The sequence below is a fragment of the Rhineura floridana genome, chromosome 1 (assembly GCF_030035675.1).
Source record: "Rhineura floridana isolate rRhiFlo1 chromosome 1, rRhiFlo1.hap2, whole genome shotgun sequence".
NCBI lineage: Eukaryota > Metazoa > Chordata > Lepidosauria > Squamata > Rhineuridae > Rhineura > Rhineura floridana.
The window spans coordinates 81119967-81136104 of record NC_084480.1 but is presented as its reverse complement, the minus strand read 5'-3'; the positions used below and the strand labels follow the sequence as shown (position 1 = coordinate 81136104).

The 16138-nt window shown below is 40.9% G+C and overlaps 1 protein-coding gene across 3 annotated transcripts in view; it reads right to left on the bottom strand.

The window, feature by feature from the left end:
* SNX2 (sorting nexin 2) overlaps positions 1-16088 on the bottom strand; it is a 30882-nt gene extending 14794 nt beyond the window's left edge. Inside the window, exons 1-7 of one of the 3 annotated variants that reach the window (XR_009762373.1) lie at positions 15853-16088; positions 11357-11474; positions 3115-3278; positions 1726-1792; positions 1379-1422; positions 1145-1286; positions 108-186 (exon numbers count right to left, since the gene is read on the bottom strand). Coding sequence is in view for 1 of the 3 variants with exons in the window: in XM_061624879.1 (XP_061480863.1) it covers positions 108-186; positions 1145-1286; positions 1379-1422; positions 1726-1792; positions 3115-3278; positions 11357-11474; positions 15868-15975 (722 nt within the window). In the remaining 2 variants the exon portion in view is untranslated. The remainder of the gene's footprint in view (positions 1-107; positions 187-1144; positions 1287-1378; positions 1423-1725; positions 1793-3114; positions 3279-11356; positions 11475-15852) is intronic. The other 2 variants (XM_061624879.1, XR_009762375.1) reach the window with 2 other exon arrangements.
* Positions 16089-16138: the final 50 nt, after the last annotated feature.

Here is a 16138-nt window from a genome sequence, read left to right as displayed (position 1 = left end):
GTATACAATTTGGTCTATGGAGATTTGGTACTCCCAAGCTCAAGGCAATATAGGACTACATTCACATTTTAGTATGTGTTCATTTACTAGTCAAAAGTATAAATTACCTTTCTAGTGCTGCTCTTCTTTTTTCTACGAATTCTGTAGATGATGAATCTTCCTTGCCTACTTTTACCTTGGTCATGCCTTTGGAGAAAGTGACAAATTAATTTTATAATTTGAAGATATTCATTAACTGCACTTAAGATATCTCTCACTCCCAAAAGATAAATCAAACCATTAAAGTTATAGAAAGACATTTTAAAAGCTGTTGTACGTTAAGCATCACACTTTGCACTCCAGTAAAGCCCAGTCTAAGATTTACCATTTCTCTCTCTCTCTTCAAGTCCAATCTGCTCAGACAAAGGAAGTATTGGATTTTACTCTCCATTAGCAAATATATGCAGTTTTATATTCCCTAAAGAACCTGGCATTCAGACTTCAGTGGGATAATTCCTTTTAGGATCTCTTTTCCCAATTAATCTTTATTACAAGAAAGGGATCCTGGCTGAAATGTTAGATGTAGTGGATTTTTTTTTAAGTTTGAAGAAAGTTTAGAGGATTCCTACCACCCCAAAAGGTGCTTTTACATTGTATGCAAAAAGTGGGCCCCAACACAAAACGCTGCAGTATCTGTAATGCTCTAGCAGGAATACTTATGTTATGCCTTCCCACTGTATAAGCTGTTAGAGGTTCAAGCAAACAAATTTATTCTACCTCCACCATTTTTTCCAACCGACACTTGATGTCCCATGACTTCCTGTGAAGACTGGGCATGCTCAGTCATTGAGCTGTTTTGGGAAGGGTTATCTCATTTGAGGTTTTTATGTTGGGTACAACCACAACCTTGGTGTTTCCTTGAATGTCCCCCTCTCCTGGCCCTGTTTAGATTCCATTTCTATTGACACAGAAACACTATTAGATGGAGTGATACCCTTGATTAATTTTATTCACCAAGGTTAAATGACAGTGGCTATTTCTAGAATACTGGGCTAACAATTTACCTAAACAAAAATGGGTAGGTTTTCTCCAAACAACAAAAAATCCCAAAAGATATTCAAGTATGAGCAACATATTCTCTCCCCACCCCACCCCATGCACTTACCTACAATACTTTTTTCGGGAGCTGGAGGCACAATATACCCAACATGCAGATATTTTGATGCTAGTTTGCCGTGCAAGCCAAGAAAATCACTGAATCTTCTTTTAACAGAGAATTCATTTTTGTGAAACATGGACAAAGAGGTCTAAAATACACAAGAGGTAATTTTAAAACATGTTGCATTCATTTATTTCATGACAGCCAAAATTCTCCATTGCTGCCATTACAACAGGTTACCTTTGTTGTTACTCTGTATGCCATGTATGCGTTCATACCATCACCTGTAAAATCAAATACACAAATTAGCCCTTTAAGATATCTTAGGGCATTTCACTCTTCACATGATGAACATTTATTCTAGATGACCATATAAAAAGAGGATCCACAAAAAGATGACTTGGTATTTACATTGTTTTTATATTGTTTTAAATTTTAAAATTGTGTTTTAAATTGTTTTTAAAATATGTGTTTTAAATTGTATATTTGTTTTAATGTTTTTGATTGCTGTAAACCACCCAGAGAGCTTCGGCTATGGGGCGGTATACAAGTGCAATAAATAAATAAAATGTACTATTTTCACTCACCAACTTTCTCTGGATCTGACACATTAATGTCAATATCAAACAAGTCACCATTTGCTTCTTCTTCAATCTAGAATGAAGAAAACACACAGTTAAAGATATTTTTCAAAGAAGTCATTAAAGTAATGCCTAGTCTCATACTCTGAAAGCCTAAACCCTGCAATTTTCAGTCGCATGGCTGAGCCAATAACCCAATGCTAACTAGCAATCCAACCATAGCTTGTTAGAATTCCATAAGAATGTCATCAGAAGAGTCAAGATTATAGAACAAAAGGAAAGTTAATCACCACATGACATTTCTACAAGAAAATCAAGAGATTTGAAAGCTGCATCTGCACACAGTTGTTGCTTAACAACCAGGTTTTCAAATGAGTGTAAGCAAGAACTACAATTAGGACGACTCACTTATAAAATACTTCTTTTCAGACAAGGAGGAAAAATTGAGGCTACTTAGGTTTTGATATGAAACACTGCAGCAGCCACATACGGACCCAAGCGCCAACACACCACTACAAGAAGTTAAATGAGAAGCACTGGTGCCTACTGTTTTCTGCTCCAATTATAGCATAGCCCAACTGCCTAAAGCAGGCTGATGTTGCAGGACCACTTCATAATAGCAGGGATGGTTCTACCCTTGGAAGATGCTAACAAATTTCCCTCTTCATATACTTGGTCCTGAAACATTTTCATTAAACAAATTGTATCATGAAATGGGAGAACAAAAAGTATGTTTAGGTTTGAGGGAAAGAAGCAGCTCCATCTGTGTCACAGGACGTGTCACAGGACATGTCTGGGAAGTAGAAGCATTTATAAGCTGAAAAGGATTTCATCAGTGCACAGTTCAGAGTCAAATGAAACTGCTCAGTCCAAATTTGTTGACAGTTTTAGGAGTATTTATTTGCTTGAACAGAGTCCTACTCACACCAAGGCCTGGTTTGTATGCACATGACTTAATAATCCACTGCCCTGTTCTCTCACTGGTACACCACAGTTAAGAGGTAGTCATTAGAAGGAACAAAGTTTCAATTAATCAAGTCTGAACCAGAAAATTATGATTACCAGAACAGGCCTGTGAGCACTGTTTCCTGGGTTAGACATTACAGGAAACTTAACTGAACACTTCCTGGATGAACTGCAGTGCACAGAGTATAGAAAAGGAAAAGTGTAAGAATAGAGTGCACAACAAGCCTTATGTATATGCTATGAAGATATGTCTGTTCAAACAGGGCCAGTATGTGTTAAGTGTTTAGATACAAGAATCACTTTGATAGTTCTGAAGTTTCCTTAAATGGCAAGAATGACTTCTACTTGTAACAGGAGTCATCAATATCACTTCAGTCTTAGTTACAAATAGCATAGCTTAATAAAAGGTTTCATTAAGTTATTCAATACCTCTTCCCTGGATCTATCAAAATCCACAGGGGACACTACCATTTTTGATTCCATTCTGGGTGTTATTAATGTAGGTGGAGTAACAGGAGTGACAGCCGGAGTAGATTCTGACGAAAGTATTGGTTCCCTTTCTGGACTGTCCAGAGAAACTTCTTCTGTGGCTTCTAAATAAAAAAGCAAGAATGAGAAATATTCATGCATAACAGAAGGACACACCCCAGAGATTTTGATACTATTGTGGTCAGCAAGAGAGACAAATATGTATAAATATATTTTCTACATCATCTCTCTCATTTATGCTATGCTGTATAACACCTGATCTCCATACTGGGCAGAATCTAGAATTCATTCACTAACAGGCAAAAAAAACACCTTGAGGTTTAAGAATGCACATATAGCCAACAGATATTGCTTTCAAACCTTAAAAAGCAGGGAAATTGGGTAGCTATAGTGAATGCACCATATACTCAGAGGGACGTTACCAAATTTTCCCAAGCTACACAGGAAGTGGATTGGACTGTGAAAGACCAACTTGTGTTTGCATTTTTACTGATTGATTGATTCACTGATTGATTATTTTATTATAGTTAAAGACCAGTCCATACAGAATTGTACAACAAATGCGAAATACAAAAAAGTAAAATTAATAACTCTTGTACATATTAAAATCAAGCAAACCACAATAAGAAATTTCCTTATAAAGTATAAATGCATTGAGGGTTAAACTTAAATCCATAGGAAACTATTCTGCAAAATTGTCAATGCCATTATTCTACAACTGTTTTTGGATTTTTTTAGTGTAAACTATGCAAACTGTTGCTGTACTTCACATATTCACAGAAACAGAAGCAAAAGAAAATGATTTACTATAGGAAACGTCACTAAAATTGCAAAGTAAATCATACATATTTAAAGTGACTATCTGAACTATATCAACTGTTTTAATATTGTTGTTTCCTTCCTGATAAAACAAGATCAGCACAGCATATGTCTTGTTTCTGTTCTTTGGGCTGAATGCAGGTGTTGCCACCACTCACCATAGGCTCAAAGACACGTTACCAAATTCTTCCATGCTCCACAGGGAGTGGATTGGACTGTGAAAGACCAAGCCAAATTGTGTTTACATTATTATTATTATTATTATTATTATTATTATTATTATTATTATTATTATTATTATTATTAAAGTTTATTTATACCTCGCTTTTCGGCCAAAGGCCCTCAAGGCGGCTTACAAGAAAAATAAACACAGGTATAAAAATACAGTAATATACAATATAAACAATACAATATACAAAAATTAAATTAAATGGAAACAACATTATCATTATCTGCACCGCCAGAAAGAGGAGGTGGTGATAGCGGGGGCAGCAGTTCTCGAGAGGCAGAAGGGCGACAGGCATTTATTACAGCGAAGCTGTTTGCTGGTTCAATGTTGTCTTCCTCTCCATGTCCTCGGGCTCGCTCAGCTGCTGCTCCCTCGGCTTCTGCTGCTGCTGGCAGTTTATGTCGGAGGGCAGCTGCGGGAGCTCCGGCTTGGGGATCTAAGCCGTGCCTGGAGCAGGAGGGGGAGAAGGACGTGGAGGAAGAGGCTGTTGTCAAGCAAGAGGCTCCACACCAGGCTGTTGTTGGGTAGGAGGCGCCAAGCTGTTGTTGAGCAGGAGACCCCATGCAGGAAGCCCCGCACCGGGCTGTTGTTGAAGAAGTGGCGACAAGGACCTGGGTCCTTCTGATGTTGTTCTGATGTTCCAGTTGTTGCTGCTGATCGAACCGTTGCATTACATTTCCTAGTCAGTGGCTTAATCCCTTCTGTCGCTGAGGAACTCCTGTATCAGCACATAGTCTCAGCATGCCATGGTACCCATCATGATCCTAGCCCACAAATTTTTACAGATTTGTAGGGCAGTACAATATCTCAGAGAAGAGGTCAGGCACTCTGCTCCCCCGGTGCATTCACTATAGTTGCCCAATTTCCTTGCCTTTTAAAGTTTGATAGAAATATATGTTGACTATAAATATGTTCTCAAACTGCAAGGGTTTTTTTTGCCTATTAGTGACTTTCTATGCTTTTTAATCTGGGAGGTAAGAAATGGGATCCTGTACAAGCTTGCTGAGAACAGATCGATCATTTGCATGCTTATGAAGTTCAATGTGATTTACTTTCCTGTGACCATTCTTAGGATAGGTAAAACTGACCACAGGGGATGGAGAGGGGAGATTTACTCCGATGCAATCACGCTTAGGATAGGTGAAACTGACCATGGGGGAGGAGGAGAAGTGGGAAGGGGAGAAGGAAGAGGGGAGGGGAGGAAGAAGGGAGGGGGATGAGAGGAGAAAGGCAGATCGGATCATTTGCATGCTTCTTGAGTTCAGTGGGATTTACTCCTGTACCATCATGCTTAGGAAAGGTGAAATTGACCTGGGAGAGAGGTAGGGAGGGGGAGAGAAAGGGAGGGAGAGGGAATAGATTGGGTGGGCAGGCACTGGGCAGAGGGAAAGCCCCTTTCCTTTTCAAAAGAAAAACATTGTGAACAGTATCGTTTTTCAGAGTTTCCTCCACCTTTTTAATCTACAGCAGGCACATGTAGTGTCCCACCCAAATTTAAATCAAAGCTGTCCCTGGCCACATCCACACCAGACCTTTCTTCCACTTTAGACTTTCTTTCCACTTTTGGTTTCCTCCAAAGAATCCTGAAAAGTGTAGTTTGTGCAGGGTGCTGAGAGTTGCTAGGAGACACCCTATTTCCCACACAGAGATAGAATCCCCAGAACAGGGGCTGACAGTTAAACCACTCTTGCCACTGGAGCTCTGTCAAGGGAATAGGAGTCTAACAACTCTCAGCACCCATCACAAACTACACTTCCCAGGATTCTTTGGAGGAAGCCATGACTGTCTAAAGTGAAATAAATGTATGGCTGATTAGGTAAGCCACATAGCTATGAGTCTGGCTTTTAGAACACTGACGGTTCTTACTGAGCATGCCCGACGCTATAATAGACTTCAATGTTCAATTTCTTCAATTAATTAAAAATCAGCCAGGCATTTTTTTTTAACTTTTATACTGCAGAAGATGAAGGTCAGAGTATGGGGCAAGGTCAGTAATAGGATTACAGGTACTCTGTGAACATGGCTGATTTTAATTAATTTCAACAAATTATGAGACCATTGACAAAACAAGTCCAAGGGGCCTGGATTTTTTTTAATCTTGTTTTATACTTTGAACTCTCAATTCTCTGAGTGGTTCTTAGAGGGTTGTTAAGCAAGCGTTTCTGAGTTCAGGACTATACGTTTTTTAAGGTTTTGTTTTGAAATGAGTGTATGGGAAGCAGCAGATCAGCATGGGGGGTATTTTCAGTTTAACATTGTGGAATGGAAAAATCCTTGCTGGCTGTAGCATGCAGCAACTCTTGTGGCTGTATAATAAGATGTCAAGATTATGGTAACATTTAACCCACATTTAGGTGTTTGCTTGAATGTGAGGGCAGAAATTAGGGAAGGAAAGAGAGGGAGATGCACTAGGGCTGTATACCAGACTCAGCTGAGGTCCAAGCCAAATTTGGCCTATTTGGAGGCATATGGGCCTTGGCTAAGTTGGGATGAAACAGCCCCAGATCTCTACGGGTCAGGTTGGATGGTCCAGTGATCTGGGGCTATCAGGCAATGGGGCATCAGGCAGAAGGAGAGGCAGGTATGCACAGAAATAAAAAAACAGGAAAGGAGGAACCTCATTGCACAAGAAAGTAGGAGACTCTCTCCCTGCCCTTCTCTTCTTCCCACCAGGCCTTGCCATCCAAATCTCCCTTGCAAGTGGCTTCCCTGCAAAGAAGCAGCATCCCACAGTATAAATCCTCTTGTTTATCAGCTGTTAAGTGGGAAGACTAATCCTGTGAGATGTCAGATGCTGCTCATTTGAAGACAGCTTCCCTGCATGCAGAGAAGCTGCTTGCAAAGAAACAATGACTGGCAACACGCAGGATGGAATGTTATCGCTTACCAGTTGGTAAGCAGGACATTTCAGTCCTCTGCAGTGCTGGTTGTACCCACACGCTCTTAGTCAGGGAAGGAGACACTCCCTCCTTACCACATTATTAATTTTAAAAAAACCCTTAGCCTCACCCCCTGAATAGCTTTCAGAATGGAACCTGGGTGGAGCAGGTGGTCCCCTCTTCAGAACAGGCCCTTTCTGGGGCTCCCAAACTAGCCCTCCCTGGGGCTCCCATATCAGGGCCACAGGGCAGACAGGGAGGGCTGTGCACAGCCCTAGCACGCACCTAAGCCCCAGACCCAGTGTCCCCACACATGCCAGCTCCACTTCAGACCTTTCTACATTGAAAAGGGAATCTAAGCAAGTTTTGATGAGCATGTTTAGCACATTCTTGATCATGTGGAATTTTCTAATGTGCTAAGAAACCTCCTTCAGACTTTTCCTTTCAAATGCAAGACAGTCTGAAGTAAGTCTGGCATGAAAGGGGATATTGGGATACAGGTTACATGCATGCCCCTGCCCCCCTCCCTACTTTTAGCCCACACATATTTAGGCAAATGCCTAACAACTATCTGTTGAATAATATAAATTTTCCACTACTGCTAATCTTTGTCAATTAGCAGAGTACTTTGGATACCACAAACATAAAGGAAATGATACCAAGCAAAGTTTTGTTCACTTCTTAACATGATCAACCATCTAACAAACAGTAGTAAGCAGACTTACTGAGGACGTTTCTGTACCATACAGCCAATTCTGGCTCTTAAGACAAGTAACTAAACATTTTATTTTACAGGGATTGTGAAGAGGGGAACAAATGGGAGAGCAAGCAGATGACACACAGGCAGTTTGAAAGCTGCTATTATTTCTGAAAGTCTCTGTCAGCAACACCAACTGGTGTGAACTACTACCAGTAAAACTCAGAGGATCTCCCCTTTCCTTGACTTCGAAGTTCGCAAGAACATGCTGATGGAGGAGGACAGACGAGGAGTACACAGCGCCTACCCTTTGAAATTCCCTCCCCTTAAATATTAGACAGGTATCATCTCTATTATCTTTTCGGTGCCTACTAAAGACCTTCCTCTTTCAACAAGCCTTTTAAGTAGAGACATTATCCCAACCTGCATCTATGATGGAAATGCTTTTTAATTTATTTTTAAACCTTTTTAAAATGTTTTTAAAGCTTTTTAAAAAATGTTTTCAAATATTTTTTTAATATGTTTTTAACGGTTGTTGTGTTTTAATATATTTTTAAGTCTGTTTTTATGATGTTTTAAAGTGTTTTTAGTGCTTTTGTTTGCTGCCCTGGGCTTCTACTTGGAGAAAGGGTGGGATATAAATCAAATAAATAAACATACAAATAATAAATACCCTGCCCCAGTGAGCAGTTGCGCTGCTACATTTGCACCAGCTGCAGCTTCTGGACCAACCTCAAGGGCAGCTCCACATAGAGCGCATTACGGTAATCCAGCTTGTAGGTTACCAGTGCATGGACAATAGCGGTCCAGCTATCCTGGTGCAGAAACGGCCATAGCTGTCTTACCAACTGAAGCTGGTAAAAGGCACTCCTAGCCACTGAGGTCACTTGGGCTTCTAGCGACAAGGATGGTTTCAGGAGCACCTCTTTCAGAAGGAGTACGACCCCATCCAAAGCAAGCAACTGACCAATTATCCCAACTCAGGAACCATCAACCCACAGCGCTTCCATCTTGCTAGGATTCAGTTTATTGGCCCTCATCCAGCGTAACACCAAAACCAGGCCCTGGTCCAGGGCTTACACAGTCTCTCCCGATTCGGATGTTACAGAGAAAGAGAGCTGGGTATCATCAGCGTACTGCTGAGACCTTGCCCCAAATCTCTTGATGACTGCTCCCAAGGACTTCATATAGATGTTAAACAGCACTGGGGACAAATTGGTACCCTGCGGCATCCCACAACACAACTGCCAGGGGACCAAAATACAACCACCCAATGCTATTCTCTGAAAATGACCCTGGAGATAAGGATAGGAACCACTGTAAAACAATGCCTCCAATACCCATCTCACCAAGTCGGCCCAGAGGGATACCATGGTCAATGGTATCAAAATCTGCTGAGAGATCAAGTAAGAATAACAGGGTCACACTCCCACTGTCCTTCTCCCGATAAAGATCATTCATCAGGGTGACCAAGGCCGATTCAGTCCCATCAGCCTGAACCCAGATTGGAATGGGTCAAGATATTCTGTTTCATCCAAGAGTACTTGCAATTGCTGCTCTACAACTCTCTCAGTCACCTTCTCCTAAAAAGTGAGTATTTGCAATCAGGTAGTAGTTGTTACAAACCAATGCATCCAGGGTGGGCTTTTTCAGAAGGGGTCGGATCCTCACCTCTTTCAGGGTGGCTAGAAGTACTCCTTCCCACAAAGACATATTGACCATACCCTGGATCCACTTGGTCACACACACCCCGCCCCAGCAAGCTTCAATAAGCCAAGAAGGGCAAGGGTTGAGAGGACATGCTCCTGGCTGCATCGTCGCAAGCATCTTGTCTACGTCATCAGGCTACATCAACTGAAACCAATCCCAGTATGTTGCAGCAGACACTTCACCAAGGACTATAGTAGATGTGGATGGGGCATCAAGATTACTACGGAGACGAGCACCTTTATCCTCAAAGTGCCTTGCGAACAATTCACGTTACCAGAATCATCTTACTACCAAGTAATCCTATGAAGAGTGAGTTGCATTCCAAAGATGTGCAAGTGGAAGGCTGCTCACACAATTATACATTTTTATTTTCTCCTATTCTGAACAATACTATGGTGCTGCATTAAGCTGTGAAATATATGACCTTGAGCAACTGATATGAATAGGGGGCACAGAAAACTAAAAAATGAATTCTCAATCAAGTAGACATTTAACAGCTCAGTCCCATTTTTCCTTCTTGAAATGTAATTCCAATTGTTAACCCATTTAGGAATTACTACAGCTCTCTGGCCTTTTAGTGTATCTGAAACACCAATTCTATCAATTACTTATAATTCAGTGTACAGTAACTATTACTTTACCAAAAAGCTTTCTAATACTAAAACTTCAATAAGTTATGCAGTATAGTACAATGATCAAGTAAACAGGGTTAGCTAGAAACTATTTCAAATTCTTAAATGAAAGTTTTTAAACACAAGGATTAATTTTTCATCCCTATAAGTACCTGCGTTTTTAAAGACCTAAACAAATTTGTTATGGAAATAATTGTTTAGTTTGACGGTAAGGAGTTTTTAAAAAAATGTTCACAGGAGTGTGACTTCTTGTAGTTTGCCTTGTCTGGGATGCTTGACAAACTCCCACTGAATAGCAAATTACTCAAGGTGTATGCATAGCTAGCCAAGCACATCTATCACAACAGGCTATAAGTGGCGCCAGCCACCGTCTGCTTTAAGGGATACAGACCTTTAGGTGGAAGTAAATCTGGAGAGGCAAGGACATAGCCTAGCATTTGTTCCTGGCGGTAGCAATTGCTGAAGCACTCAGCGCAAGGTTGTTGGGCATTTGGCTGCATTTTCTCCTTCTATTAGACTAGCGCATAGAGAAATGGAAGCATCAACAAAACAGTGAAGCAACAGGGCTGTTCTATCTTTCCATGCCCTTCTGGCTTTAAGGAGGGCTGAATGAACATCTCTCAAGTGGGTGATCATTCTATGAAATACCCTTTGCAAAACTGCATATGTGCAAGTGACACTCATTTAATTGAGCTATATCCTTCAAGCTCATTCAGTTTAATTAATGTACAGTTCCAGTCAAGTCTGCTTTGCATTATAGCATAGGTCATTTCAGATTAAAATATAAGAAAAAGTTTTGAAAGTGAAACTGTCCCGATTCAAACATAATAAACCATGGCTTGTCATTATAAGAACTGTCTGAATGAGCACTGGGCTCATGTACTCCCCTCACCAATTATTCAGTCATGGCAAGAGATCAGAAGATTCTACTTTCACGTCTGAACTCAGGGAACTGTTTGTCCTAAATGTGGTTAATTAAAATAAACTAAGATCAAGCTGTGGTTCCCCAGGTTTAGACATAACAGGGAACTGGTTAGTTCAAATGAACTATAGAAGTCTACTGTTAACATTCAGAAGACAGTTATATAGTCTGAAGTGTCTGCTTGTCAGCTGCTGTTCTAGAAATTGTACATTATAACAACTTTCTAAATTAAGTTTGCCATAAAAAGCTACTTGAAATAACGTTTTTTCAAAAAAGTATAGGGGAGAACATTACCAGCAAAAAGGTCTTCTCTATCATCATCTAGTATGATTTCTGCAGGCTTAGGACCATTAGAATTTGTACTGATATCTTCTGCATGAAGACTGGCTGGTTCTGGAGATGAAGGGCTTGACTGTTGAAAGGAGCAAACAGTTGGGAAGCAGAGTATCAGTACTTAGTGTTATAAAATAATCACAGCAAATGCTATCATTCACAAGAGCATAACATGAAAAAACTGCAAGTATAAGCAACCAAGTCAGCAATTTCCATTTCCTAGCAGTTGTAGCATAACAATGCATTAAGGAAACAATAACTTTTTTTGGGGGGGGGATATCTTAGCAACCGTTTCCTCTTCATGATATCCCCATGTAGTCTACATTCTTACATACCCAGTTAAATATGACTAGAACATAGGTATTCACTTACTGAAATATTTTGAATCTAATTTAAGTTTACTAATACCCCTGAAATGACTATTCTTACTCTAAGCTCCTGCAGTGCTAAAAGGGCCTGATTCCTGAGCAGCAAAATACCCCAACTTTGGAATTAGCATATCCTGGCAATCAAAGCTTTCAAGGCTGTAATTTTATGTAGACTTTTATGGAGTAAGTGCCATTAAACACAGGGGAACTTCCTATTGCATCTGCAGAGATTTGGCTGAAAGCTGTCAACCTATTAAGCAATTGCCAATTACAAAATCCTGACATGCTTCCAAATCTTCCAAAGCAAGGTCCTACAACAGCTCTGAGGTACATGTTTACAAACTATTTCACAAAATATGAGGAAGCTAAATATACTAAAGAAGAAAAACTCAGTAGTATACATTTAGGATTAGGTTGTCAAAGTGAACCTTTAAGGCCTGTTTACAAGTGTTTCCCTAGGGCTATTGGCTGATATTTAGATGCCACTAGGCTGATTTAAGGAAAGCTTAACTATTTTAAATTGACTCAAATGGACAATTTCAGATGAATATGTTTTGTAAACATAAGCCCTGCTGGCCCAAGACCAAGGCCCACTTAATCTAGCATCCAATTTCCAACTGCCTCTAAGAAGCCCACAAAAGTGTGCACAACACCATCTGGCATACTGAACCTAAACAGAGAGGTTCCATTTAGGCAACATTTATTTATAATCCATCTTCATAATCTACACATATACACACAATTAAAACAATTAACAGAAATATACAATAGAAAGAGGGCCAAACAGGCAAGCAGAAGGGTCTCTCTTTCATTCACTCCCATATGGAATGGCCAGTGGTTGCTGGAGCCTAAGAAGGAGCATGCTAGGTCAGGCAGTCTGGTGAACCATGAATTTGTCTATCAATCACTAATCCCATTTTAAAGTCATTTAAAGTAGCATTTATAATCTAGTGGGACTGAATTCTATCAGTATGCACTATCTGAAGTAGTAGTATTCTGATCTGTCTTAGAACTACTGCCTATCAGTTTTACTGATTTACCTCAAGTTCTAGTACTGAGGGGCACAGTGGGAGAGATGCTACATTTGGGCATAAGATTTCAAGAGGCCCAGCACAGAATGCAGAACACACATACTGGGCAAAGCAGGAAGCAGCACTTTTCTCTACCAAGTGAAGGGAGGACATTTTGCATGCTTTACAAGCTAAAGAGATGTCCCATTCTTCACCTCTAGGTAGAGATTCGCAGCCACTTACACAGAACGAAAAAGGCCCGTTGCTATCTCTTAACTAAGAGGCTCTAGAGCACTCAGGAAACACATATGTGGGGCACTTAAGTATTCAAGTACACCAAGGCAAAATATGAGTTAAGAAGAAGTTTATAATTTATTCAAGAAGCAAACTATGTGGGTTCTACATTCACAGTTAGCTATTTGCATGAAAAGGCTACCACATAACTGAAAACAACAGTAAAGAAGTAATGTAAGCCACACATTGTTGTGCCATTTCTCTGGAGTGGCTACAAATTACATGAAAAGCATTTTGTATAAACAGTTACATGTGCATGTCAGTACCCACACAATTCTGCCTCCCAGTGAAAAATCACACTATCCGCATGATGAATGAACTGTTCCCAAGAGACATTTAGTAGAAAATGTTTGCATGCTGCTTAGTCGTTGGAGTAGGCAGCATTGTGTTTGTACATGTGTTCATGAATAGGTTAGGAGATATCACCCAATAAGGTGCTTTGAAAGCAATGAAAGGTGGCTTTGTAAAAGAGAAAGAGAACTCAAATATCTCATGGGACTTCACAGTCCATGCCTTTTGCAAACAAACATGAAAATCATGCAAAGCTCAGCCACTCTGTATCAACTCTATCCAGAAATATATCAGGAATCTGATCTCTCATATCAAGGTGGCTATTTAAAAAAAATTAACAGAAACTGGCATTTATGTAAGTTGAATTATTTGGAACATTTTACTAATAAAGCACCCCCCCACCCCCAAGTCAGAACATTGCACTGCACTGGTTAGTCTTTGGAGACAGCAGTGTCCCAAGACCTGGAGATGAATGTCTGAGAGATGGAGTAGTAATTGTGCATGTGAACTGGGGAAACCTCATGCTCTGAATCACTGTGCCCACTGGCCAGCTAAAACATCACCTCTCTCAGCAACAAGCATTTAGGGCACAATTTAGTTCCAAAATCAAAGACCGCCAGATATAAAATCTACCATATATCAATGGTATTTTCATCTTAATGCTCTCCAAGTAAGAGCCTTTTATGAGCACTGAGAGTGCATTGATTTTATTCCATTGCAGAGATCAACATCAGTCACAATTCCTGCTGTTGTTTCACTCTCAATTTGTAGCTTTGTTTCAATAAAAAGCTATTTTGGCTACCATGCTACATCTACAGCAAAAGAGTAGGTTTCAAAGGCAGAACTATGCATGAGGAAATATACATATTTACTCTTCTGGGTAATTAGCACTATAAATCTATCAAAATGGTTTCTCATTTTGCTGCTTGTCATATTTCCGTGCTTATGGTTTGGTTTTATACTAACAGTAGTTTTTTTTAACTGTACTACATTTAGTATTGAGCAACTGAGGAGAGGTGAAAATAGCTTACAAATAAGTTGTTATTGCAGACTATGTCCTTCATAATATACTTAAAAGTGTCAGAGGCTCTCTAAAGGCAGCCTATCTGCTGTTAACCCTCCATCCCCAATATACCATCACTGACACAGCATAATAAGCTGGAAATAAACTTAATACCCTGACCTTCTTAGGTTAAAGTTCAGAGACAGGAAGCATCTTCCAACAAAACAGCAATGCTTCATTTTGTGACAGATGGTTCCCTGTATGGTTTCCTTTTCACCCAGACATAGTGGAAACAGGGCCAGGACTGGAAGAGAAAGGCCCTTACTGTTGACAAATCAAAGCAAGCACTTTGTTTGACAAATATTTTACATACATTAAAAAGCTAAGTAGTAGCTATGAGGACTTGCATAGCAGTTTCAACTTTCATGTCTCCACTCCCAAGAAATATTAGCTATAGATTTCATAAACTAGTTATCAAAATTAATTTGCTTTATACAAAGGAGACATGTGTGCAAGATACACACAATAATGTTAAAGGTAAAGATATATGTTAAATAAAAATTTGCCACAGGCTTACAAGCATATATGGTTTTTCCTACCCATTCTCTAGTAACTATTCTGTACTAACACAGTCTTTCGATACGGTATTATGTCTACTCAGAAGCACCACTGAAGTCAGTGGGACACCAGGTAAGTGTGCACAGAATTGTAGGCTTAACCAGCCAGATTTCCATTATCTCAGTAATCCTCTACATAAGCCTAATGAAGCAGACCCCCACCTCCAAATCAGAACACAGCACCTCCCAATGACAATGTATTTCTATATTGGAAGCCAGTGAAATAAAAGTTCATGTCGGAAAGAGTTAAGGAGATAGTTAAAGTATTGGGAAACCGACACACTTGAGTGTGTCTACAAACTTGTCTATAGAGGTGAACAAAAGATTCATATTAACACAGAACCTGCAGAGAATGCTAACCTTCAGAGCTGACGTGACAAGACTTCAATGGTCAGGTGGAAAAAGGGAGGAAGTATGAACGACTTGAGACATAAAAACGTAAGGCGCCCTAGAGAAGGAAATCGCCTAGTCCAACCTGGTGGACACGAAGCCTCCTGGCGCTTTAGGGACAAGGGGGCAAGGAATGGCAGGTAGGCGACAGGTTTATGGAAGCGTCACGCTTGAAGGAAGCTAAGCAAGGTGGCATTTCATTGGACTGAAGCCCATTGGGATGGCAGGGCGGAAGGAAAAGACTTATGCAAAGAGGATGGAGCTGTCATCCCGCAGCATCTGTGTAGGGGGTGGGTGGATGGGGCGCGAAGAAGATGGGAGAACACCCAAACCGTGGACTGGCGGAGCGGGAGCAACGCCTACTCCAAGGGCCGCGGGGCTAGCAGAGGAGGAGGGACTTAAAAGGAGGAGGTGGCGGCGGCGGCGGCGTCAGTGATAGAGAGAAAGGCGAGGAAGCGGCCGCCAGCTCTTGGTGCTCACTCACCTCGCCTTCTCTTACCTCCAGAGTGGAGACGGTGCTGGTGAAAAGGTCCTCGCCGTCTTCCAGCTCCTCAAACTCGGTCTGCCTACTGTCTCCAAGAGGAGGGGGCTCCCTTTCCGCCGCCATCTTTTCCCCTCAGCTGAGGCGCGAGATTTCCGGCAGCTCCCCTAGTCAGGTGACTGCTCTCGGAGCAGCCCCCTTTTCGTTTCACGTGACGACACGGGCGGCCCTCCTTGCTCTAGGCCCTCCTACCAGCTTCCTCGCGACCTGGTGGGCGGAGTCAGGAGAG